Source organism: Metopolophium dirhodum, chromosome 1 (genome assembly GCF_019925205.1).
Source record: "Metopolophium dirhodum isolate CAU chromosome 1, ASM1992520v1, whole genome shotgun sequence".
NCBI classification, from domain to species: Eukaryota; Metazoa; Arthropoda; class Insecta; order Hemiptera; family Aphididae; genus Metopolophium; species Metopolophium dirhodum.
Window position 1 is genome coordinate 55880271 of NC_083560.1, and position 27794 is coordinate 55908064.

The following is a 27794-nucleotide window of genomic DNA, read 5'->3' on the forward strand; positions in this document are numbered from 1 at the left end:
CACGCATCGTAGTCCGTAGAAGTTACAAACTCACCAGTTAAATACTAAAAAGTATAAATAGAGACTATAAATTATAATAGTATAAAAAATATAACCCTGTGGCCTGTATAATATTATAGTAGTCTGTAAAATTGTTATCGTCGTCATGTGTTTGACGCACCGGGCTTGTGTGTGCGTGACTGCGCGAGCGCGCGCGTGCGTGAAGCCATGCGCGTGCGCAGGTTCGTATGCGTGCGTGCATCGCGTACCGATGTTATTAGCATAATAATAATAATATAAATTATAATCACGATCACAATCATCATAACCATAATCATAATAATGATCATGTGTATATTATTTACATAAATCTAACCGCGTTTAACGACATCGATTCCCGAACGTGTAAAGTTGTCGTTTAACGATCTATATAGTATATTAGTCAACATAGTACTTAGGAAAGTTATTATTATTATATTTTAATACTATACGTACCGTTTGTTTAACGGTTAAATCGAAGTTTAGGCGACGTTCGAACGCATCGCCCGTAAGCACGTATTATATTAGCGACGACGCCGCCGCACACGTCGGAAGAGTCAGACGCGTCTCACTTTTCCCGCACTCTCTCCGTCGCTCGCTCGCTCTCGGACGCCCGGACGTCTCCGTCGTCTCCCTCACACGTCTTGCTCCACTTGCCCTGTCACTGTCTCTTTTTTTCTTTCTATTTTTCTTCGTTTCGTTTTTTTTATTTTTCATTTTGTCGTTGACCGAAAATGTGTTTGCCGACAGTTGACCGCGTAGTTCGCAGTGCCGATACGTGTGCGTTTGGAAAATGCCACTGAGCTTGGGCGGTTCTCGACGGACTGCAAGTAGCGAGTCAACTATCATAATTCATAATATTATTTTAGTTTGTCAGCTGTTTTGGCTATACCTAACAATATAATATTATATACTTTACGTGGTAGGTAACAACTAACGACAGCTATTGTTTTATTTTTCTGCCCTCCATCCACATACTGATAACTGCGGAATTTTGAACTATTAGGTAACTCCTCAGTCCTCGCCATAGGGTGATCAACCATCTGGCCATACCCATCCCACGATTTAATAACACAATTTTTGTGTAACTTTATAAACATCTTGTAAAAATTTTGTTTTTTTATAACAACCAGTGAGCACTCCAGGTTTTTCTTAAAAAAATTATTTGCTAAGATAGGAATAATTTATTAAGTACTTATTTTTAATCTATCTGAATAAGAAATGCGAGTAAGTAGGTCTAACAAATGTTGTTTTACTAGTATTTTTAATGACAGAAGCACAATTCATAATATTTCAATATTTATCATTCAAAGTACCTACTAAGGAACCTAGGTATACATTTCATGACATAAATGAAATAAAAAAATGAATGAATATTTATCCTGGTTATTTATTTACTACTTAATGCTTATAGGTTATCGGTACTTATGAAATAGTGTTGATTATTTATTTTTTATATGCAGATACTAGCCACTAGGTAACATTAACTACCTATTAAACATTCAATCATACTTGAACTAGGTAGGTTACCTATCTGATTATGATTAATATTATTGTACCTAAGAACTAAATCTGTAATTTATTATACCTATTATTACATAAACGGATAACAATCACTTTTAATTGTTATCATAAAGCTCAAAAATAAATTAATACTACTAATAGTTATTCACAAGATTGTACCTATCTATTGAAAACTTTATTAAGTGATTAATTAGGTATTACAAGTAATTTCATATAATTCATATTCTAAATATTTTGAATCTATCATCAATAATCTGTTATTACTTTGAGACTGTTGTTCTTTTGCCATCAGTCCCAACATGAGCTGGTTGTCCAGTAAAAATAAAGGGTTTATTCAGTGGAATTTGTAGCTGATTTCTTAGACCCGCCATGTGTTTTTTTTAATTGTTTTCAAAAGATTTCTTACAATCTTACATTTAAATTGAATTATCAATACCTAATAAATATAATGTGAATTAATATAGCTGAACTAACTTTTTATTTTGATTACATTTCAGAATTTATTGTTTTCGTTTATTTTATTTGTTTACTGAAACAAAAAAAAAACTAGTCAAAAATCTAAAAAGAATTATAATTATCAATATGATGCAAAACGGAATGGATTCACTACCACATAATGGTTCTATACATACCTCAAGTACAAATTCTCATGCATCACAAGGAAATTCTTTGAATGAAGAAAGTAAAACCAACCTTATTGTAAATTATTTACCTCAAACAATGACTCAAGAAGAAATTAGATCACTATTTTCTTCAATTGGTGAAGTTGAAAGCTGTAAACTTATTAGAGATAAAGTCACAGGTAAGCTTTTATATATTTGTGTTGTATTATTTCAAATAATAATTCGTATTTGGTAGTAGTGTGAAATCTTTGTATTTACCTATGATTAACTACTATTAATACATACATAAAAGATAATTTACTTAGTGTAATATAAAATGCTATACCAAATACTTAGTATAGAAAATAATTATATAAATGAAATAATTTTAATATTTATTAGTAGGGAATTTATTAAAGGTAAAGTAGATGGTCTTAATTTTATTATTAAATAAATTCTTGGGTAATGGTAATACCTATCTATTTAGCTACATATTTTATTTTTTAAAACAAATTTCTCGTGCTTGATTGGAATTACATCCAAAATATGGACAATTAAGAACTTATTTATTCTAAAAGTTTAAGGTAAAGACACTCTAAAATTATAATTTATTAGTTGATTTTCTTATGTGAAATTTATAAATTTTTTATAAAAACAATAAATTGGATCTTAAATAAATTTTTAAATTTTAAATAACTGTAATATAAAAAAAATCGATTGGAGTTTAGGTACTTAATATTCTTTATAAATGTTGTGGAGTATATGGACTCAGTACATTAATGATATATGATAAACAGATATAAGCAGTGGCGTATGCAGAAGTAGGATTCTTAGTTCTACCTCCCCCTTCCCAGTCTTCATTTAAAAAAAAATCTTTTTTTCTACCAAAATAAATCCACAGAGAAGATTAATTATTATTTTTTTTAATGTAAAATTGCAATAACATCGAGAATCATACTTTCAATTTTTATTAGGCTGATTGTACTAGGTTATTGCAATAGTACTCCCACTATATAATTTTATCACGCTAAGGCATTGAAATGGCAGCGTAAGGGGATGACATATACTTAAGCCATAGACTGTACCTTTACGTTGCCATTTTATTTTGTTTGATAACAATATAGGCCTATGTTGTAATAACCTTGTATATTTAAGTCATGGCTAAAACTAATCTAAAAAGCAAAAGCAAACTAAAAATCCTGTGTACGCTAATGAATATAAAAATGTAATGAAAACCTAGCATTGTTTTAATAATTTTAAATTTGTAGAATGTAGAATTTACTAATAAAAAAGTTAATCCATGTATTACAGACGAGTTTTTTTAAAATACCTATTCCACATAGGTATATAGGAATACAGTTTTTATTTTTTAAGTATGAAATAGTACCTAATAATAATCTATATAATATCTAAATTTATATTAAATGTATCGAAAATAATTTGTATACATTTTAAATTCATAAAAATTTGTTAAAAATGTTCTGTAAAGATTTACCTCAAGATTTACTAAACTAAACACAATGTTAAAAATTATTAAAAAAAAATGTGATGTATGCTTATTACTTATATGTATGTACCTATGTAATGTGATGTTAAAGTATTATTCTTATTAAATTGAATATACCTACCAAAATACCACAGTTAATTTTAACAAAGATGTTGTATGTCAAAGCTCTAAATATAACCTAAAATATTATTTTCAAAATTAACAATCTTGATATTAATAATTAATACATTTATTATATTTCTTTGTATATTATCAAATATCACTAATTTAGGTAGGCATCTCCAGTCAATGCCTATAATTGTTACAGAAACTATACCTAATAATTATAGGCATAGATTAAATTAATTATTTATTTTGAAAAGCTAGATTTTTGCCCTATCCTCCCTCAAACCTGTCATTCAGTTATTATTACAAACTATTGGAATAAGATTTGGATCATAGATTTTTAATTTTTATCATACTTTTGTTGTGAGATAAAATCAATCCCTAAAATTTTGTTTCTTAAACATTTTAAATCATATTGTACCTGATGGAGACGTATTTAATTTATACATTTTTTGCATCTATAATGTTTGCTTGAAGAAGTTTGTTTAATCTAACTCTCATATTATTGGAATTATTATTAAACAATTGTGATTGTAATAGGTAAATAAAATGTTAATAAAATAAAAAATTTTAATTTTACCATTGAATATTTTTTTGCAGAACAACTAAATTATTGTTAGTTTTAAGGATGTACCTATGTGTGAATTATTTGTATTCTCAATGAATATATTCCCTGGTTAAATTAATTTAATTTTAAATATGTATAGCCTTTTGTGAATATAATCAAATCAGAACATGTATTATATCGTTCTTGGTTAAAATGATAAATAACTATTGGTTTTTATAATGTAAATTACCTATCTTATAACATAATAATTTTAACTAGTCGATTATTAATAAAATAAATTAATATAATACATTTTATTTATATAAAATATAAATTTCTAACTAAACAAATGTCAGGAGGATTTTTTTAATTTAATTTTGACCATTGAATTTATTATGAAAATTATTATAATTATTAGTATTTATTAATCGGTATTAACTTTATAATTAAAATATTTATTTTTTTTACTTTTAATTAAAATTAATTAGTTTGTACTATAACTAAATAAACAAAACAATTACTTGTTTATAAGTGGTGTATGATTAGTGTTTACATAAATAGTTTATGTTTATGATTTTATAATTTTTCATTTATTTTAAATAGGTAACATTTAAAAATATTTCATTTATAAAAAACATTTTTTTTTTTATGTAATGGCATTTTACAAATATACCTACTACCTAGGTACTCATAACATATGTTTTTATTTTTATTTTTATTTTTTCATGCTTTTTCACAACAGGATCTCTTCCATCAGGTACTGTAATTTAAAGCATTGTTAGTTCTTAATATGGCAATTTTTAATTTAAAACTAGGATGTATTATTTTGTTTTTGTAAAAATGTATTATTTATGTGTACTTATTCCCACACTAGCTTGTAATAAAAATACCTACTTAGTTCTCGAACAAAGTATAGGCTTAACAGTATAGTATAGTATTACTGTAAAGTATTTGAGATCAGAAATATAAGTTTAGAAATATTATTTATATAAATGTTGTATATATTTTGATTTTTCCCAATATAAATTTGCAGTCATATCATTTTTATAATTTATTGAACTTAATATTCTGAGCAGGATTTTGTTTTTTACTATCATGTGCTTTATTTAGTAAATCTGTATATTTAATTATAATTTTTATAATTTTTATTAGTTTTTTTTTTTGGGCGGGGAGGGTGTTTTATAAGAATCAATGAGTACAACAAAAGTTTCATATAGCCTCTCTATAGATTAGAAATTGGACACAGATGGTACTTTAGAGAGGACATTTTGAAATTTGCCAGAAGTTTAAAAAAATAAAATAAACTTCTGTTAAGTAAAATTACAGCATACCATTTTAACATGAATACATTTAATTTAGTATTATAACTTGAAAAAATGTTGACTTCTTTGTTTTAATTCTTAAATTTTGACATTTTTATGTTGAAGTCTTTTAATTTGTTAAATATAAATTCAATCATGAGATTTGATCTACAATTTATATTATTATTAAATTTACAATTTTTAATCAAGTATTTATAATAGTCTGTTGGAAGTAATTTATACTTATTGGAATAAAAATCAAGTGAGGAGACTATGAGTATATATAACAATAAAACCTCAATAGTATATTTAACTACTTTTTTTTTGATAACTTTATTTTTTGAACTTTATTTGCATATATTAATAATGATTATAGATATTAATATGAATATGAACATACATACATATAGGTACATACATATATAATTAATAACTCAATAAATTAATTTGATATTTAATTGTTTCACTATTTTATTTATATTTATCATATTGGGATATGATATGTTGTGAATAGTGTGCAGGCTTCAATCGTTCAATTATTTTTGTTTTTGTAGGCCAAAGTTTGGGTTATGGTTTTGTTAACTACCATCGACCAGAAGATGCAGAAAAAGCAATTAATACTTTAAATGGACTAAGATTACAAAATAAAACAATTAAGGTACATTCTATTTTATACATATGTATCATATTAGTTAATCAATGTCATAGAAATAAATTGTAATAAAAATAATTTAAGGTATCATTTGCAAGACCTAGTAGTGAAGCAATTAAAGGGGCTAATTTGTATGTCAGTGGTCTTCCAAAACATATGACTCAACAAGACCTTGAAAATTTATTTAGTCCTTATGGTCGGATAATAACATCAAGAATTTTATGTGATAATATGACTGGTGAGTTTAGTTTCATATTTTCATTATTTCATTGTTTGCCTTGAAATATTCTAATGGAAGAAATATTACTGATATGTTCACAGTGCGACAATTTGTAGGAAATACTGGAGGAGATCATTCGCCGTGTAAGTTATTGATTTTAATAAAAGAATAATAGTTGAAATGTGATAATCAGTAATCACTTATTCTGACAAAAAATTCAAATTAACTCACCAACATATTTTGTACTGTATTCAGAAACATATTTAAGTTTAAGTTAAATAAGTTAATCTGGAATAAATATAATTTTATATTGTTGATGCAATTGTTCATAATTAGAATTTAATGAAAAAATATAATTCAATTTGTATTTATTATTATTATTTCTAAACAAAATATGAACTTATTATTTCACAAATATTCATAAAAAAAATCCATGTAAATTATTTTAGATAGTAAACTAAAAATAACTAAAACAAAATAGCTACATTAGATCTAAATCTAGTATAGTTCTAACTAGTAGTTAATACTCAGAATAAAATGTTATATTTTTTACGTTAAAAAATTATTTATTTATTGCATATTATAGTCATAAAATACACTATAGTTAAAATTAGTTATATATAAATAAAAATAATAGCATTCTAAATAATTTATTGATACTAATAAAATTATTTTAAATTTCATTCTACAAAACTTATAACACACTATGATTTGTTATATTACTATTTTGTATGATATCTCGACAACTTAATGTGTAAGTGGTCAAATGTGTTATACATTTTATTTACTACAATTTCTTTTTAGCAATTTCAAAAGGTGTTGGTTTTATAAGATTTGATCAAAGAATTGAAGCAGAACGAGCAATTCAAGAATTAAATGGAACTGTTCCCAAAGGTTCAACAGAATCAATTACTGTGAAGTTTGCCAACAATCCTAGTAGCAATAAAGCAGTACCTGCATTAGCAGCTTATTTAACTCCTCAAGGAGCTCGAAGGTTTGCTGCTGGCCCTATTCATCACCCTACTGGGCGCTTCAGGTATATTCCACTCTCCCCTTTATCCAGGTATGACCATTTCTTCTCTTCATTTGTTTTACAGTGATATTATTAGAATCAATTCATTAACAATTCATTTTAAATGTACCATTTTTTCAATAAAATTACTATTAAAGAAATTTAAATAATAATTTGGTTAGACAAAAAGGAAAAATATATTACGTTAAATATACATTTACAACAATAATATACCAGATATATAAAACACTTAAATTATAGTTGGATCAAAAAAATAAATGTTAATGACATAAGGTATACCTACAATTTATCAATTAAAAAATTTAATTTTTGTATTTATTGACTAGGGGGAAATAAATTAAAAGACCTTATAGTTAAAATGTTAGGTTTTTCAAATAACAATATATTTAATGTTCATTTAAATATAATAGTTAAGGATCTACAGTTAGATTTTTAAGGGAAGTATTTATTTTTTGTTTTTTTAATAATCACATCGTAAATTGGTTAATTATACATTATTTAAACGCAAATTTTCTTTTGATGGTCTCTCGAGTGCTGTTCGTTCACTTTTACATATTTAAGATTGTAGTTAGTAATATATTTTTAATATATTTTTCATAGGCACAAGCCCAAATAACAGTACTTAAATTCTAGTTAGCATTTTATTTTTATATCATAGTCAAAAATGTATTAATTAAAATTTATAATTTACAATACTAATTATATTAATATTTTTAAGCATAAAAAAAGTTATCACATTTTGACATTTTAATTTTGACATCTTAAATAAAATGAGCGTATAATAGTGTTTTTGATCAATACATTTAAAATATATTTTATAATTACATACTTATTTATATAAATTATTCATAATATTGTTTTTAATATTTTAAAAATTAAATTTATAACTTATTATGGTTTTTATTGAACTTTTCATAATAAATGTAATGAATCAATATAATATAAAATAATAAACCAATTTATATCCATATGCATAGTCAATTTATGTGTCACATTAGGCATGATAACATGTCTTATATGACACGTACTTGACTATGCATACGAAAATTAGTGTTCTAAGTTACAAAGACATAATACATAGAGATACACCGTATCTATGGTTCCATTTATTTTATGATGAATGTATATCTTTGTTTTAAAATACTCTTCTAATGTTCATTTATTTTATTTTCAAAATTATCAACTTTTAGTTAATAAAAATAATCTTTTTTAACTTTTTAATATGAAAAAAAAATTATTTCTACAAATATTTTAATAGAATAACCAGATTTAATGATATTGCACCTTTGATTTTAATATCAAGATATATTTTACACATTTATTTAATAATTTTAAAAATATAATATAATATCCAAATTTTAGATTCTATAATGAAACATTGGTATGTTTTAACCCTACACTAAATTTTTCTCACAAATATAATATAAAATCTAATGCCTGAAATACTAACATTATATTTTAAACTGCTAACTGTGACTGTATACTGAACCTCTGGGCTCTAATTATATGTTAATTCATTATATTATGACTTATGTCTTTTAACTGCTTATTTAACAAAAGTCAAATTATTTATTTCTGTAAAATGATGGTCATATTTTATAATACATTTTACATTTTAATTTCATGCATAAATCACCCACCCTTCATTTGTTTTAACTTCATATTATTTACGTAATTATATTATTATTAAAGAACCAACATTTTCCTGATTATTTAAATTTTTATTAATTAGTGATTACAGTATTTTTTTTAAATTTATTATTCTTTAATATCATTAAATTTAGTATATTATACTTTTATTTTGTCTTTTGTTTTTGTTTTTATTTTTTTTTTATTTTACAAAGTGTGGCAGCTTATAAATAGTGTTGTTTTACAATTTTATTTTATTTGATTGCACATTATACTATTCTACATATACCAATATATTAATGTACATATCATAAAATTAATTTTTAGTAACTTAAGGGTTGATAAGTAATGTTGTTGTAATGTTCTTTAAGTTTATAACAATATATGATTTAAATTGAAAAAATAAAAAACAATTTTAAATACTTTTGTTTATATATCAAGAAGTATTAAACTATACTTGCTTAAGTATAGTTTGAGTATTTAGAGATAATCATTACCAATATTAAATCAATTTTATAATATAAAAATTGGATTTTTTTCTATTATTTAATGCAATATTAACTACTAAATTAATATATTTAAAATTACAGTTGAATTTTTTTCATTGAATATATAAGTTTAGTATTTAGATGATCACTGCTACAATGTAATTAATACATATTAGTATAGTATTTACTCAAAATTCAACTTTAATGTGTACATACATTTCATTACTTGATAAATGCTTAAATTAAATACTATTATTCTGCTGGTATTTAATTAATATTATTTTAGTTTCATATTTTCATATTTGTATGTGTGTATTTACTATATTATTTAATTCCATTGAGTCTACAACCGTAAAGAACATTACAGCAAAGTATTAGGGCTAGGAGGATTCAGTTCCAGTTGTGCGATAGTTAAATAAGTATTTCCTCTCAAATTAACCTATTTAGCATTGACATGATGTGTATTTCGATATTTATGAAGTGGGTATATTCTATTAAATTTATCATTTTTTAAGCATAAATCAAATTGTTTATTTAAAAATTATTAATTGTATTTTTAATAAAATAACTAACTCTTACTCCTAAAATTCCTTCGCGGATGATGGTCAAAATTATACTTTAATTCATAATTGACATTATTTGTTAATGATTTTAAAAATAATATTCATAATAAATCAAAACTTGACTTAAAACTCAATAACCCAATCAATGGAGAGGAGAAATTGTTCATACCATTCCTGGATTTGTAGCAAAGTGTAATTTATAACCAATGGATTGATGTATCACGAGATGGCATAGGTAATATATTTCCAATTATTTGTATTAAGTGCTGGTGAGCACACAAAATTGCTGGTAGGCAGAAATTATTTAAATAGAGACACAATTTAATTTCGTTGTGCACATAGAACATAGTGAAACAAAGCTTATGTTTCATGTCGAAAGAGGGGGTATATAGTATTGTTCATTGATGTGCATGTAATTATTGGCTTGTAAAAAAAAATCAAATTTATATATTTACCTTAAGATAGATTTTTTAAGTTGCTATTTATTTATTTTTGAATAAAAAATTAATTGTATTATGCATTATTATTATTTTATGTGTCAAACATATGAAAGGCACAGTTTGATTTATTTATTTTTGTATATAAATTAACTTTTTTGAATTTATTTTTTGCTTCATTTATAGAAAATATTTCTAATCAATGATAATAATGTTAAATATTTATTAAATGACATGAATAAAGATTATTTATTCAAGTATAATAGTTCATCGATCGATTTTTAAGAAAATATTTTGTATTATTTTCCATGGATAAATAAAATTCTAACAATATGCTATCAACAAGATTTGTATCTACCTCCTTTTTTTGTTGCATCAAATAACTGTTGGAGATAACCATTTACAATTTATGTTTACTTGTAACTTAATATTTATTAAAGCTGCCGCTCATTGTACAATTTATTTTATATAGAATTTATTGTTTTATAAATATATATAAATATATATTTATTATTTTTATTTTTATTTTGTTTTAGCACTGGAAAGACCATGCTAGCCATAAACAAAGGCTTACAGAGGTCAGTATAGTTTCTTAAATAAGACTTCTAAACATAAAATAATGATAATTGTAGGTACATGGAAATCTAGGTCCATCCATTTAAAATGAATAATTAACATTTTCAACCTTAGAAAGTAGTATAAAAAGTAGCTCAGTACTAAATTATTTACTTCAAGCATATTGGTGAATATTTTTAAATAGATTGCCTAACGATGACTAGATTGTGATATTTTAAAATGATAACCATTTTTTAGATTCTAAATGGATTAATGTTAATTGGTCTTACAATTATGTGTTTTTTTTTTCTATCTCTTGTCGCCTTCTAGAGCAGTAAATATGCCAACTTAATTGGGGTTTCTTGTAGCTAATTGGATATAGTTTTTCTTTTAAAACTCCGTAACATTTCTCAATAATCTAGACATATTTTAAAAAATTACAGAGAAACATATCTATTTACACAACACCAGTTTTTGAATAAAATCGATTTCATTGTACCTAATTCAAAAACAAATAATACATAAATTCTTTTAATTTAAATTACAATTATTTTAGTATTTTATAGACATAACTTAAAAAATATGTCTCAAAAAACTTTGAAATTGAATACAAGAATATACTAATAATTTGTTATTAGCTTTTGAAAATAACATTTTGGAAATATCTATACATATGTTATGTAAACTTTAATAAAAATAGAAATTCAAATTAATACAATTATAAAATATCCTTAAAATAAAGCCGATACACCTCCGCACAAAATTGTTATTCATATGGTATCATTAAATTTAAATTGAACTTTTATTATAGTAACCTACTCAATATCTGAGGTCACTTAGAATCTGATATACAGCTAACGCTTCCCCTGATTTTCTTCTTATTTTTCTTCTGTGTTTGTTTAAATAATTTAAATATCATAACAGCTTTTCCATGTAGAGTTAATTTAATTCAAAATTAATTTTATATAACCATCTAGTAAAAAATTCAATTATTTTTGTTAAATTTTTTCAACGGTCTAAGGCCTAAAATGTATTTAAATTAGATAATAATAGTTTACATGATTTAAGTGCATGGAATAAACATTAATATACCACTTAATACAAGCCAAGAGAGACCTGTTTAAATAAAATATAAACAAGTATAAGTTTTCCTGAAATAATAAAAAAGTATTATATAGTAAAACTTCCATATAACAGTCACTGAAGCAACATGAAATAATAACCGCTATTTAGAGGTGACTGTTAAGGTTAACATGCAATACTTTCTGACGACCGCTAGATGTAAATTTAAAAAAAGATACATAATATTATGTACATACTATAAAATGTATTTATAACATGTGCAACAATGAAAAGTTATTTACTATGTAGTTAAAAAACTAAAAATTTGTTAAATATTAGAATATAAAAACTGTATAATGCATATTACAAAAATATTATAATTAAAAAAATTGAGTTTGTTCTAAAGTAATTTTATTAGTCAAAATAATTTTCTCTTTTTTTTTTTTACAAACCAAAATCATTTTTGAAGAGAGTAAATTGCTAATTGTTTTTTATTTGATTCACAACTTTTTATAGTTTTCATTTTATTATTACCGTTAGATTTCCATGATTTTTAAACCGTATATTTATTTTTTATTAATTCGTTGGATTCAGTTATCTTTCTTCAAAATTTATATCTGCGAGAAATCATGTACTCACATTTACTTTTTTGAAAAAACCCAATAGCTAGTTTTTTTTTTTTTGAAGTTGGCCCACTGGGAGGTTTCTTCAATCGATTTTCCATGTCATTATTTCATTTTATCCATTATCATCAATTAATAAGCTTATTGTTCAAACTTGTAATAGATAACTTAATAAACATTTTTTTGCAACGGTTAAGTGTTTTTTTTTTTGGCTGCCATTGAAACTATTTACTTTGAAACAATTTCAATTTCAATTGAACACTATAGAGTAACGAGTAATGAAACATGAAAAATACACAGACTTGCCATATTCATCAAGTTATGGTAAAAGTTTCATAAGATAACCAATAAATTGTCATAAATCATTTTAAAATAATTAATATTTTTCTATTTTGGATACTTATATTTTGACTGTTATTTAGAGTGCTTGCTAAATAGAAGTATAAATGTATTTTCCCCATAACACTTGACGGAATAAAACAAAGTTGCTGTTACATAGAGATGACCGTTTACGATTAACGGAAGTTTCATTGTAATATGTATACTTAAGTATATTGTAAAAAGTAATAATTCATTTTAAAATAAGGTATATAATAGAGTAAATATTTAACATTTAATTGTATATATAAAAGTCATGCTTTCTTTTAACTTTTATGTGGCATATTATATATTTAACATTTAATCTTTTAGTCTTAACTAAATCTTAATTTATCGAAAAATGTATTGATAGTTATCTTAACAAGTATAATTAAATTTATTTTTTTCATTTAATTTTAGTATGTTCTGTAAAAGAACTTTTAAAATTAACCACAAAAATTAAAATTGTTGAATAAACCTAATTCACTTTTTTTAAACCCAATTAACATTAAAATAGGTTTATGTGTAACATATATTTTATTGACTTAAATAAAGAAATATTTGAATTGTAATTGCAAATAAGACTTTTTTCATAAAAAATATCGAATAAAATATTAAAAATTATTTTAACTGTAGACCAGCAATTTAAGCTTTGTTAGGATTTTAATTTTTAACAGAAATTAAGTTGACATTGTTATATTAAAAATATATAGGTAGCATTAAACTTTGGAATAAAATATAAAGTTCATTAAATAAGTTATCATTAATTTAATAAAATTAAAAGCATATCAATTATCAACAATAATTTAAAAAATAAATTATGTTGTTTTAAGGCCTAATCACACATAGAATTCCTGTGAACGTCACCATTTAATAACTTTTTATCAAAACATTCTTTTATCATATCAGTTTAATTGAGTTTAATAGTTTTCATTTAAAATGTGAAATAATTTGAATATTTAATTAAATGTAATGATTTAATTTTAGATACTCACCATTAGCCGGCGATCTGTTAGCAAACTCTATGTTACCTGGTAATTCAATGAATGGATCTGGCTGGTGCATATTTGTGTATAACTTGGCGCCGGAAACAGAAGAAAATGTATTGTGGCAACTATTTGGTCCATTTGGTGCTGTACAGAGTGTTAAAGTTATTAGAGATTTGCAAACAAACAAATGCAAAGGATTTGGATTTGTCACTATGACTAATTATGATGAAGCAGTTGTTGCCATTCAATCTCTTAATGGATATACGTTAGGCAACCGTGTACTTCAAGTATCGTTCAAAACCAATAAAGGTAAAAATGATATTAGCGATTTAGAATATTTATTTCGAAACAAAATTTAAAATGAATGAAAATAATATGTTGGTGTACCGATGGTTAAGTGTAGAAAAACCGTTATATATAAAAAATCAATACGCGATATTATTATAATAATACATGTTATAATTTTTAGGCAAAGGAGATGCATCCAGTTTGTTAATGTCTCTTGCTGATTCATTAACTGACTGTTAATAATTTCATCAATCTTCTTCGAATATTTTCAAATGTTTACATAATTCATTCTCCCTTCTAATACATCTTTAACTGAATTGCAAATTCGCTGATATTTATCATGTCTAAAGAAGGTAAATTATGTTTATTTATTAATTATATTTTTAATTAGATACATTTAAATTAAATCGCGTGCACCATAATAACGTTATCAAAATAAACACTTTTCAAGCCATATTATAAATAATATACAAATTATAATTTTTTTTTTTTTTTTTTAATGTTAATATTTCCTAAAACATTTTGTTAATGTTTGTGCAATATAATTATTATTGGTACCCATCTTATATAAAAAATTTCCCATTTTTCCTTTACTTTACTTTTGGAACAGATTTAAATAATAATTGCGCAAGCATATTGACTGATAGTGTTCTGTTCTATTTAACGTTGCTAGTCTAAGATATTCCTAATATTTTATATTTTAAATTTAAATTCGTAAATAATTTATAATATTTTCTTTTTCTTTTGTTGCTATTATTCCATTTATATGTGTGCGTGTATTATGTGTGTACATAACAATGTAAGTGTGTTTATATTAAATATAAATTCATTCGTGTTTACTATATATTTAGGTAAATATCATATTTACCAATTTACATAAAATGTCCATGAGAAGCTATATGTAAGTCAATGTAATATTTTTACTTTTTTACTCGCTCTTAAAATGCCATTAGGTACAAGAAAAAACAATACATTTTATGTACTTAATAAAAAATAATCTTATCTACCCCCCTCACCATCAATAAAAGACAATTTCTGATACAATTTCATATTTTTTGAATTTATTTTATTGTTTAATATTTTGAGTGAAAGTTGTTACCAACAGTTGAGAATATGAAAATGTAATGATTAAGATACTATTGCAAGAACTATTATTCATAGAAAACTTGTTCATTTTGCATTTATTAATAATTCTGAAAGAATCGAGTCAATTTCTATAACGTACCTATGTAATATTAAGAACATAATTGTTTGTTTTTTTGTTGCTTATACACAGTTGTGCGAGTACATAACTAAATTATTTGATTTATTTTACTTGCACATAAACCAGTGTGATTATTGATCTCAATGAACAGTATTCAACACTGTTTAAAAACAATGACATATAAATCTAATTAGTACTGATTGTAGTACAGAATGTTATAACAGGTGGACTTATTGGAGATTATCTAACAAAAGTTAATAATTTAATTTAAAATCACAGGGTAATTTTATGAAGGCAAGTTTAATTCAAAAACAAAATTCTATCACTAAAAACTGGATATTTTTAATGTAATATTTATTTAATACGTATCCGGGATTAAATAAATTCTTCTTTACCTACAAATAAAGTTTATAGATAATATACCGTTAAAATGAGAACATATGATTTTTAAAGTTTGAGTTGTAAATGTTACAGTTCTATCAATTACAAAAATATTAGAAATATTCCAACTAAATAATTTATAAGCTTCAGATAATTAAAATAATTCACTAACATCAAATTTAATTTACTCATGAATCAATGAATCACATTAGAAAAATGCTTCTAAAATTGTCATTATTATCTCCAAAATCTTCTGTAAGTCCACCAAGTTTCTTCAAAATAAAATTTGAGTTTGATTTCTGCTTCTTTACTTTATTTAATTAATTTAAGGTCTTTTTAGTATCATCGTCCGTGTAGTTATAATTTAAAACATCAGTACCTGATTACGCCAGCTGTAACTTATATTTTTAGACCGAATTATTGGTCTGATTGATAGTTCCTTCATAATTTAACATTCCAGCACGGTGTTTGATAGTGAAAATATTATAATATACACGGATAATAAAAATAAAAGTTCATAAGTTTTTTATTTTATCAGCTATAATAAAAACGTATGGAATAAGAAAAGACTTAAATATAAATAATATAACGAGAAAGAGACTGAAATTAGTTATCAGTATACAAGTTAGGAAAATTACGTTAAAATTTTAAAGATATAGATCATAATATTAATACTAATCATGATATAATATACTCAATATTTCTTGAAGAGTTTCTGATTCCTTTAATAAAAGAAAACTGTCTCTATTTATTATAATCTGTAAGTATTCGTGTATCATTAATTCAGCCATTCTAGTTTAGTATTTTATGTTTATGACGCCTTATAAATCAAATTATCTAGTTATTATAATAGAAATGTAATAACTAATAAGTGTAAAATATATAAATAAATAAATAAAAAAATTAAGCAGATATGTTAATTTAAAACTATAAAACTGTTGGTTAGCTTTAAAAATAATGAACTTCTTTATGTTTATTAATATCTGCAATATGCATATAAAATAAATAAGTAGCTATTCAAAATATATTTATTAGGGTTTATAGAATTTAGTCAGTACTGCAATAAATAATAATATATTCTTTATAAATAATAATAACATCCATGCTGTAGGATATTGATTTATTATTTATATATTCAAGAAAAATATTATCAAATTGTATGTTACAAATAAAAATGTTGTTGATAAAATATAGAATAATGTTTGATACACCTATACGTATAGTTAATAATACTTATACATTTCTTAGATGTATTTTTTTTGCGTACATAGCAATGTTTTTACAAGATTCTAGTCAATAGATAAGCATTTTTTAACTAATCTTAATTTTTAAAAAAAAACAAAAATATAATTTAGTTAAATGTATTCAAATTAGAACAGATAAAATAGTTTTATTGTAATATAGACATTTCATCAAAAATTGGTTCTGTGTGTATTCAAATTTATAAATATTGGAATAAGATTGATTATTTATTGTTTACTGTTCAGTAAAATTTAAAAAAATTTAGTGCTCAAATTAAATTCTTTCATGAACATTTTTTTTAAACATAATTACCGAATTGCCGAATCTATTTTTATATTCGACGCTCAATCCATTCGGTTGAATATTCTCAGGCTGTTGATTATGTATATGAATAACATCAATGTAATTGTTTTTTCTTGAATTTATAATGTGCAGTGCATGAACATCAAAATTTGTATTTGTTAGAATTTCACAATAAATAAATCACTCATAATTAATTAACATTTTCGGTAGGCTTTAAACGTACTTCAACTCAAATTCATTGAGCTATTTACTTAATTTTATAAATCTGTAGATGCAAATGGTTTTTTCATTCGTTGTTGGACTTAATTCAATTATAAAATAATAAAAAAAATTATTTTCTCAATAAATACATTTATACTTCAATGTATAAGTCAACGACATTGCTATTCAGTATTCTTATTACAATGAGTATGCAGCATGCACACAAATTTATCGGTTCCAAAATATTGTAAAAATTAAAAAGTCAATCAAAATGGCAATTTTGCTTAATATACTCTAGTCATATGTATAGGTATATCTGTATTTATTTTTTGTTTTTCGGTGCTAAATTATTCAAATATTTCGTACATATTTTTTCTTTTCATGCTTTAGTTTATTTCGGTCAGGATGAAGGCCACTTTTTTTTGTTAGTATTATTATATGAATGTATTATAAAAACACCTAGAGTTTTTTCTTGTACTTCAAAAGGAGTGAGATAAAAGTTTAAGGTATGTGAAATTATAGATTAATTAGACAATTTAATTGTTTACAGCCATAGTCATTATAGTTGGTTACCATGTTAGGCGTGCAATAGATTGGGTTAAGTTCTAATAAATATAACACATACTATTTACATATTGGCATTTATAACTTACTCTTTATTAAAATATTATGTTATTAATCTATTTGTAAGTATTCGGGTGTTTAACTGAGTGTGAGTGTAGTCAATATTTTGAATATAACAATAACAATTTGGCTCATTTTAAAATTCTGCTGTACCATAATATTTCCTGTTTAAAATTATGTCAAACATAATAAAAATAATAATAATAATAATGTCTATAAAATAAACTTAATATTTTACCAAGAAAAGTATTAAAAATATCCAGTTTTTGTACTGAGGCCACTTCAGATGTAGGTACCTAATAAAATATAAGTATTTGAACACTCATAAATTACTCAGAAACAATATTTCCTATTATTAATGCTACTAGTAAAATAAAGAACAACACTAAATTATTTGATAATACGTTGGTAGAAGTTAAATATTATTTATTTTCAATCCAGAACAAAAAAAAATATTTTGCAAGTTATTATATAGATAAAATAATGAAAAATTGCAAATAAAACTAAACTTACATGTATACATTAATATTAGTTTAAATAACGCACATTAATACTAATTGTTTGTATTTGAGGTTTTTATTTGGAACTTTTAATATTTTATATTCGTTTTAATAAAATTCCGTGATATAAATTTCTGGAGTGTTTTGTAGTATTTTTGATTATTAGCTTTTCGATATGTATACTTAAATATTCTTATTGGTCTTTAGATAATTTTTTTTAGAAAATAATTTTATCGATTTTATTTAGATTCTTATGAACTCGTTGTTTAACCACGTAAATTATCTAGAAAACTTCTTTTAAAAATAAAAAAATAAAAAAAAAATTGAATACCTTTAACCTGGTTTATTGGTTTGTATAAGAAATTCATATTTTATATGTCGGTATACCTATTGGAATTTACAGAATCTATTACTTTGTATATTACATGTAATACCTACATTTATTTTGGAATTCGTAATATTATATTTTTAAATATGAAATAATAGAAAACATTCCTGGAATATCGTAAATAAAATAAGCAACAAAATAATAATAATAATGATAAAGTTACGTATTTTTTTACATAACTAATATATAAATATTATGAAGTAATAATATAATGTGGTTTTTCTGTTCACCACTTCGAATACTAAAATGCAGTCTTTCCAATTATCAGATTCTAAGCAGGGTTTTAGATTTTTTACTATAGGGTTGAAAATTTGCATTAATTCTCCTCGTAAACGAAAAAAAACGATTTCATTACCAAAACCCGCTATGATATCACCAGAGACGGGGCATTGTTCTTCAAAGTACCTGGGTGGGAGTGAAAGGGTTGGTCCATAATATAATCTCTATATATATATATTATATAAAATGTGTGTTTGTGATTGAATAATCAACGTCTAGCATTTTTATAAATTAAAAGATTAGCCATCGATGAAACCAATATGACCTGTGTATTATGTTTATTAAATTGCATTCAGTTTGAGAACGATAAAAGTTAACTGTATTTGTAAAAGTATAAATCAAACCGTTAAACAATGTTATGATTTTTTTTTTTCGTTTGACGATCACATCGGAGAACCGCTAAGTTAATAATTAATTATAATTTAAAAAATTATAACCTACCTGCGAATTGCGATTTATTTACATTAAAAAAATCATTGATATCTCATGAACCGCATTATATAACTATTAATAACGGCGTAGTTTCGTTGTAATATCAGCGATATTATAGCTAATAGTATGCCTCTATGATATACGATATTCCGTGTTTGGTAGCACCGAGTATAATTTTCGAACAAACGCTTAACATAAATAAAAAGTCAATTCATTCACCTGCTACGATACGGGCGAAACATACTACAAACCGACGTATAAAGACATAATTGTAGTAAAAATGTAAAGTATGAAATAAAACATGGCTTATAATTATAATAATAATATGTTGATTATGATAATAATAATATAGATGTTTTGTCCGGCGATACCGCGGTTGACAATATCCGGACTTCGTGGTTCGCGCATGTGCGCAATGCCGACTTTGGTGCTTATAACTGTATAACTAACGAGTTATTGTACCGATATTTTGATGTTAGTAGGGCCCCAACACGTTTGTGTATTATAATATGCATTGATCACATAATATGTCAGTGTAGATTTATAACTTTGTATATACATATAGTGCTGGTATAATACTATTGTGCAAAACTCATAAAAACGTTTATATAATACTGTATTATAATTTAAAAGTTTTTATTGGTGTGCAAGTATATTCCGTGAACGGCTTTATTATAAACGCGAAACATAAAAATTCAAACGCCAAAATCGGCGCGGGATCGTCTTGAATTCGTTGTTACCATTTTTTTCTATATAATTTTGTGTTAATTGACGACGCCTGCGTTTTTCACACACAATGAAAAAACTATGATTTGTTCGTCGATTTGAACATTAATTTTGTTAGATGTGTATAGTATAGTCATAATCCCGGCTAAAGTATTAAGTATACACACGAAAAATCTGGTGAATAACAAAATAAGAGCAATACATAATCATTGTTTACGGTCATATATAATATGATTCGATTTATCTAAACTCTCCCTTTGAATTCTACACTCCCTTTGTTTTATTCAGAGTGATCGCTGAAATTTATCCTATCGTGGTTTCCGATATAATATCTACATAGGAAGTTATTGTTCAATACCACGCGTCTGTTAATTTTTCAAGTAAATAATATTATGTAACCTATAATATTCGAATATAGTTTTCGAAATGATCTATGATGAATGCGATTTATTTTACTGGCTGTAAAATGTGTATGTCTAATTATTATATGATTCGAATTTGGTGGCAATTGGTATCGAAAAAAAATTCTTAAGTTAATTTTATTCTTATATAATATAATTTAAAATTATGTATGGTAACGTATGCATTTTAGACCTAACTTACTATTTAGCGTTTATTATTTAAATGAATTGTTTTGTTATTCGCCAATATAGTCCACATTGTTTGTAGGAAATGTTTTTTAAGAACCGTTATAGTGAAACAAATGTATATCTAATATATTTGTAAGAACGTAAGTAAAAAAATATACTAATATGCTAGATTGATTGCTTATCCACTATAATGTCATCATTATGACAAATACACAAATGTATTTTTACTGTCCATCAAAATCTCAAATAAAGAACAATAATTCTTAATTATTATATGATTAAGATTAAGAACAACATATTATCTAATATCCTTATAAAAATAGTAGAACAAAAAATACTTTAAATGCGAAAATTAAATTAAATTATGCGATGTAATCAACTCGAAGGTTAAAAATGAAAACTAGGAACGGCCGCAGCTTAGGTACGGATCGCACTAATAAGTAAAAGTAAAAATTACGCATTTAACAACTAACATACTACTTGAAAGTCCAATGGCCTAAAAATAAAAAAGTAAACGCTCTTTTATCTGTAGAGTAAAAATGTAGATGCTGATAAAAATGCTAATTCGAAACTCTCGGAATAGTTTCGGTGTACATGAATTATTTTTATCGGTTGTTTAAAAAATCATAAATCGAGTATTCGCGGACTCATGAAATCTAACGGGGATTGAAAACTCGTGACAAACAATTCAAATCCCTAGCAGATATATTTTTGCATTTACCAAAAATATTTTTACATTTTTCAAGTGAGATAAGTAATGTCGATGAAAATTAATAACTATGTTTTTGAACAATTAGGCTTTTAATATGTATGTATGGGTGAGAATATTATAGACCAGTGGTTTTTTGGCTTTGAGTGATCAGAAGAAAATTGACTTTCTGGACTCGTGCGAGTTACATAACACTTTATTGAACCACTGAGCATTTGGCTCGTTGAGTTTTTATGTATTTTGTGAAAGCTCAATAGGGTATTTGTACTTTTACGCCCTACCGGGTAATTTTGAAACAGCATACGCGCCATATGTCGCTACGACCATGTCATTATGATCTCATGAGTTTCTACTGACTTCTTTTACCTTTGTTATGGCATTGCCACTAAATTATTATCTACGTTTACTTATATCCCTGTGGAATGTGGATACTCTTTCATAAACTTAATTTTGTTCCAAAAATGTAATTCATAATTTGTATGGTTTGTCGTTTTACTGTTTGACAATTGATTCTAGTCTTGACATTTTTTTTATTAAATATTGATTTTATTGAGTCGAGATTTATGGTAATCTAACCGTAATTCGTGTTTAACAAAATTTATTTTTCCCTTATTATTGTTGCTCTGCTTTCCCCGTCATCGTTAGGTTCATTCTATTTATGCAAATAAAGAAATCTCCGTGAAGAATATAAGTGGTTAGAGTCTCTCGTTAATTCGTTAAGATGAATCCTGATTCCTGGTGGTATTGCATACGGTACTATACCCCAGAGTAGATCATCTAATTTTTTAATAAGTAATTATCTACTATCTACTCTTATAACAAATCTATTTTTGAATTTGTTATGTGGATGTACTTATTATTAACTAATTCGATGGCTATTAAAAGTAAAATTAATAACATAACAAAATAAATAACAATGGCAGTAATTCGTAAAAATGTCATCTGATTTTTAAATGGTATAACAAAATAATCAATACAACACAATTACTAATATTCTTTAAAAAAAAACTATGATTTTCATACGATGGCAAATATTTTTTACACAATAAGATGAACTCCTTTGTCTTCCAATCTGATTTCGTTCTGTGTATCTACTTAATTTTGTACCTAGTAAATTTTGCATATGTGTTGTCAACTTTCCATCGAATCACTTTATATAACAGTTACAATATGATTAAATGTTATAAAATTGTTTCAAAATGTTTACTTAGGTCTACCAAATGTATTATGTACATTATTAACATTATAGCTTTGATTTAAATTGTGTGTGTTTAAATAATGATAATTATTATTGTTATAATTATTATGATTATTATTACTATATATAATATTATTACAGATACAATTATTATTATTATTATTATTATTATTATTATTATCATTCTCATTATAGTAATACAAAACTAACAATAATAATTTAATTCATTTTTATGAAATTTATGTTTTCAATTCTATTTGGTAAAATATCATCATTCATGTCTGTGTATGTGTGTGTGATTTTTTTTTCGATTTTAATTTATAATTTAGGTGTTTTAAAAACAATAATATAATACACGGATTACGGATATGCTCGTAAATATTATATATATATGAAATTAAAATTAATTTAATGGCTTAGCTTATATTATTATGAGACTTCATTTTCATTCAAGTCTACTTGTTTGTGAACTGAATTGTATTGTAATGTACGAGCAAATTATTAAAGTTACGGGAATTTAAAATACAAATAAAAGCAGTATTTGATATTAAAGTGTATTTTCTGTGTATTTATATTTTATATCTACTCAGAAAAGAAAATCCGTGTACTATATATATTTCTTTTTGAAACACTAGTGCATTTTAGATGATTAATATTTACTATAAACTGAAATCAATGTTTGAATTTTTTCTTCTTTTTTTGTTTTTTTTTTTTTATTATTATTACTATTAATTTAGCACCTTACGAGTATAAATGAGTTTAATATGTTTTTTCAACTAATTTTATTTTATTCCTTTTTAAAATTATCCCTTATTTAGTTATTATATGTAAATGCGGGCCAGTTGTTTTTAGCGGCACTCCCGTCCTGCGTGTCGAGTGTAAGTTTATTTTTAAAAAAAAACCGTACATATAGATATAATATTTTACCAGTGCACAAAATGAGTGCTCAAGTGATTATAAGATTATGAAAGAAAAAAATAATTGTTAATTGTGTTACATTATCCCGTGTCAACGAATCGTTTTTAATTATACGAAAACAATATATAAAAAATTTTTTTGTATTTTTGATCCGGTTGCCGGCTGTTTGCAATCTTTTTATACTCTTACATCAAGTTGCGTGGTATGATATAGGTATACTTACCATCATCGAGATCCGGTATACCCCGTGTATCGATTGGTGTTAGTATGTTACTTACACTGCGGTTACGTATATTATACTTATATTATGCCATTCGTACCTTCCAATCATTCCAAGTCCTTATTGGTTCTGTAGGTACACGTTATGTGTACACGTATACAGAAATTACACTATAGTTACGTTACATCCTCAATAGCACTCGTTGATCGTTCGAAGACTGGCATAACATGTAACAGTTCGCAGGGCATTTACGTGTCCAGCCGAGTTTTGGGTTGTCTCACGCTATTTATTCCGAGCCTACCAAACTATTGTTGTCCGATGAATACTGTATGATATACCCTACCTATATCCTATACGTATACCTTTTTTGATCTGAGCGCACGTGCAGACAAATAATATGTTTATTATAAGTAGAGATCCATCGAATCGTCCTCCAGCGGTGAGATAAGTTATCTCAGATAACTGCTCGATATGGTGTCGTGGGGTACTGTGAGATACCTAAAAATAATATATAAACGTACAACGTTGGTTGGGTGAAACAAACTGCAGTGTTTGGAACTGAGTTATGCAGAGTAGTTTAAAAAACTATTATCAATGATCATGATGACAAATATCGCTCGTGATCACTGTGGTAACTACGTGGTATTTGCTACCATAGCATAATGTCGGAACGTTGGAGGGGGTAAAAAGAAAAGCAAATTGTTTTCTCGGGTAATAAGCGTCATTTCCTCCGCGGTTTTTTAAAAAAAACACGCGTTTCTTTAGTTTTTCCATCTATTCCTTCTCCTTCACCGTCACTGACTATCTTTTCGTTAAATGCGCAATTTTTTTCAGTTATTGGCAAGCCCGCAACTTATATAATATTCTATTCAATATTAAGTAGGTAGTCGTAAATAATATATTTAGGGCTAATTTATTTCGTTTTTCGTTCGCTTCTTTATAATATTATGTTGTGCAGGTATTGTGTTATAGTTTAGGTATAGTTGTCGCTTTCGTCGGCACATTATAATCGTGTACACCGTTCGTCAAGGCAACGACATTTTTAATACTACGGTATGCCGTGACTGGAAAAGTAGGTACCGACTGCGTAACTGATAATATTGGTATAATCTATGTATTCTGTGTAAAATATATAGGTAGGTAGGTGGGTATACCGTGACAGCAATAATATAATATAGGTTATAGGTAGGTATTAGGTATACTATATAGGTGTTGTGTGCACTGTGCTCTGTGCATACAGGTATTATATATTATTATAATGTGCGATTGTCTTGTCAATGGAATATTATATTCAGTAAAATCCGTCCTCGTGTAGTGAAGAAATAAATGTTACCCAAAATGTATTGTAGAGTTAATAAAAACATTTTTTTGTTGTTAATAATCCATTCACCGAATACTGCAACTGTCGATACAACACTAAAATATCATAATATATATACTTAATATAATATCATCCCCGTACGGGGGAGTGCGCACACATACACATTTTCTAAATGACTAAAACTCTGTGATAATATTGAAATAATTTTTAAAAAACAATGTATTATATAATAAAATAACGATAATGATGATTATGATGATAATAATAAATAAATAAATAAATAAATAAATGGTAATAGCGGTAGCAGGAAAACAATTCTAAATGCGATTGTCCGCTGAGCAAATCGTTCGATTTGCATAAAATATAAAAATTTAAATCCCTAATTTGATATTATTATTATTATACGCTTTTATACATAAATAAATATATATATATTATTTACACGAACATGTACATGCATACATCTACATATTATTATATACCTACATAATATTAAACTATCTACTTATTATTATTATTATTATTATTATTATTATTATACTTCTTCCGTAGATACTTTTTCTTTAACAGTAATTAATTATGTATAAAACGTACAACGAGCGTACGTAATAATATATTTACTTTGTACATATATATATATAAATATATATTTGTCGTTTTAAACGCAATTTTATTTACTTCTCTGTTACATATAATATAATGTTTATAGATGTACCTACCATTTTAAGTAATATAATATATAACTTATTGATATACATATGTACCCTATACGTTCAAACTTTAAAAAAAAATGTGACATCGTTATTTACGACCTCCTCCCCATCCCTTGTCTCCGCGTATGATCAAAGTCACTAATGTTTTATTGTTACATTGATATTAATGTAAATGTGTTTTTTTTTCTTAAATTGTGTAGTTAACCAATATTTATATATATTATTATTAGATAATGCAATATTATTATTATTATTATTATTATTATTATTAGATATGATTTGATTTGATTTTAATTTTTTTAAATTTCTTTGTAACGGGTTAAAATATCATTGCAGTAATATGTTTATTATTTACTGTCGTGTTTATCTTTATTACCTCACATACATCTTTATATACCTATATATATATACATATTATTACGATTATTATTTTATATTTTGTTTGAATAATATTCTATAAATTATTTTTTCTTAACATTTCTGTCGAATGTAATCTTATTATTATCTTTATATTAATTATATTAATCAATATTAATTTATCGCTTTTGTTCAAATTCAATTAGTTTTAGTTTCATTTGTGTTTTATTAGGCGTCGTTGGCTTTTCACGTATATAAGTGTATAATATTATTATGATATATTATGTTTGTCATTATTATCATTTACTTATTTATTTATTTTCAACTAATTTTTTTTTCAAATATAAGCGGTTAACATAAACAAAAAAAATGTGTTATCGTACTTGTCAAGTATTATTATTATTATAATATTTTTATCATTATTTACTGGTTTTCGTTTGCTATACACATGATATCTCATTTTCCACGCCCGCGTTACTTTGATTTGTTTCGTCAAAATATATTATAATATGTATGTTTTTATTCCTGTTTCTGCACCAATAGTAGGTAGGTACCTATACCATGTCCTATGTCCTATGTACGATGTACCATTAATTGCAATACGCGCGCCTGCATTATTAGCATTACCTATTTATTATTATTATTATTGTTATTACTTCTATCATTGCTGGTACAGTCGTCATATCAATTTCACCGGTTGGGTAGGGTTCCCCTCCCACAGTACAGTATATACGCGAATTACTAGTTAGCCCTCACGATTAGCTTTCAGTTCAATATTTATTATTTGTAAAGTAGGTATCGGCAAACGCTGATCCTAGTCCGTCAATTTGCTCTCTCTATACTATAAAAAATAATAACAGATATACCAATATTATAAAATTCAAAAATCATATGAGACTGAAGACGCCTCTTCAAAAACCTAATTCCAAGGGTGGCAATCGGCAATGTTACCCGGACTGATATTTTGTGTGATATATTTTAGTATATG

The 27794-nt window shown here is 25.1% G+C and overlaps 1 protein-coding gene across 16 annotated transcripts in view; it reads left to right on the top strand.

Annotated features, from left to right (window-relative positions):
• Positions 1-26743, top strand: part of LOC132935313 (ELAV-like protein 3) — a 43438-nt gene extending 16695 nt beyond the window's left edge. The window contains exons 1-10 of one of the 16 annotated variants that reach the window (XM_061001815.1): positions 193-221; positions 2040-2344; positions 5046-5060; positions 6159-6262; positions 6341-6494; positions 6578-6619; positions 7281-7539; positions 11163-11204; positions 14211-14521; positions 14682-26743. In XM_061001815.1, the coding sequence (XP_060857798.1) occupies positions 208-221; positions 2040-2344; positions 5046-5060; positions 6159-6262; positions 6341-6494; positions 6578-6619; positions 7281-7539; positions 11163-11204; positions 14211-14521; positions 14682-14740 (1305 nt within the window). In that variant the 5' untranslated portion in view covers positions 193-207 and the 3' untranslated portion in view covers positions 14741-26743. Of the gene's footprint in view, positions 1-192; positions 222-242; positions 941-983; positions 1540-1666; positions 1737-2039; positions 2345-5045; positions 5061-6158; positions 6263-6340; positions 6495-6561; positions 6620-7280; positions 7540-11162; positions 11205-14210; positions 14522-14681 lie in introns of those variants that run through there. The other 15 variants (XM_061001818.1, XM_061001814.1, XM_061001820.1 and 12 more) reach the window with 15 other exon arrangements.
• Positions 26744-27794: the final 1051 nt, after the last annotated feature.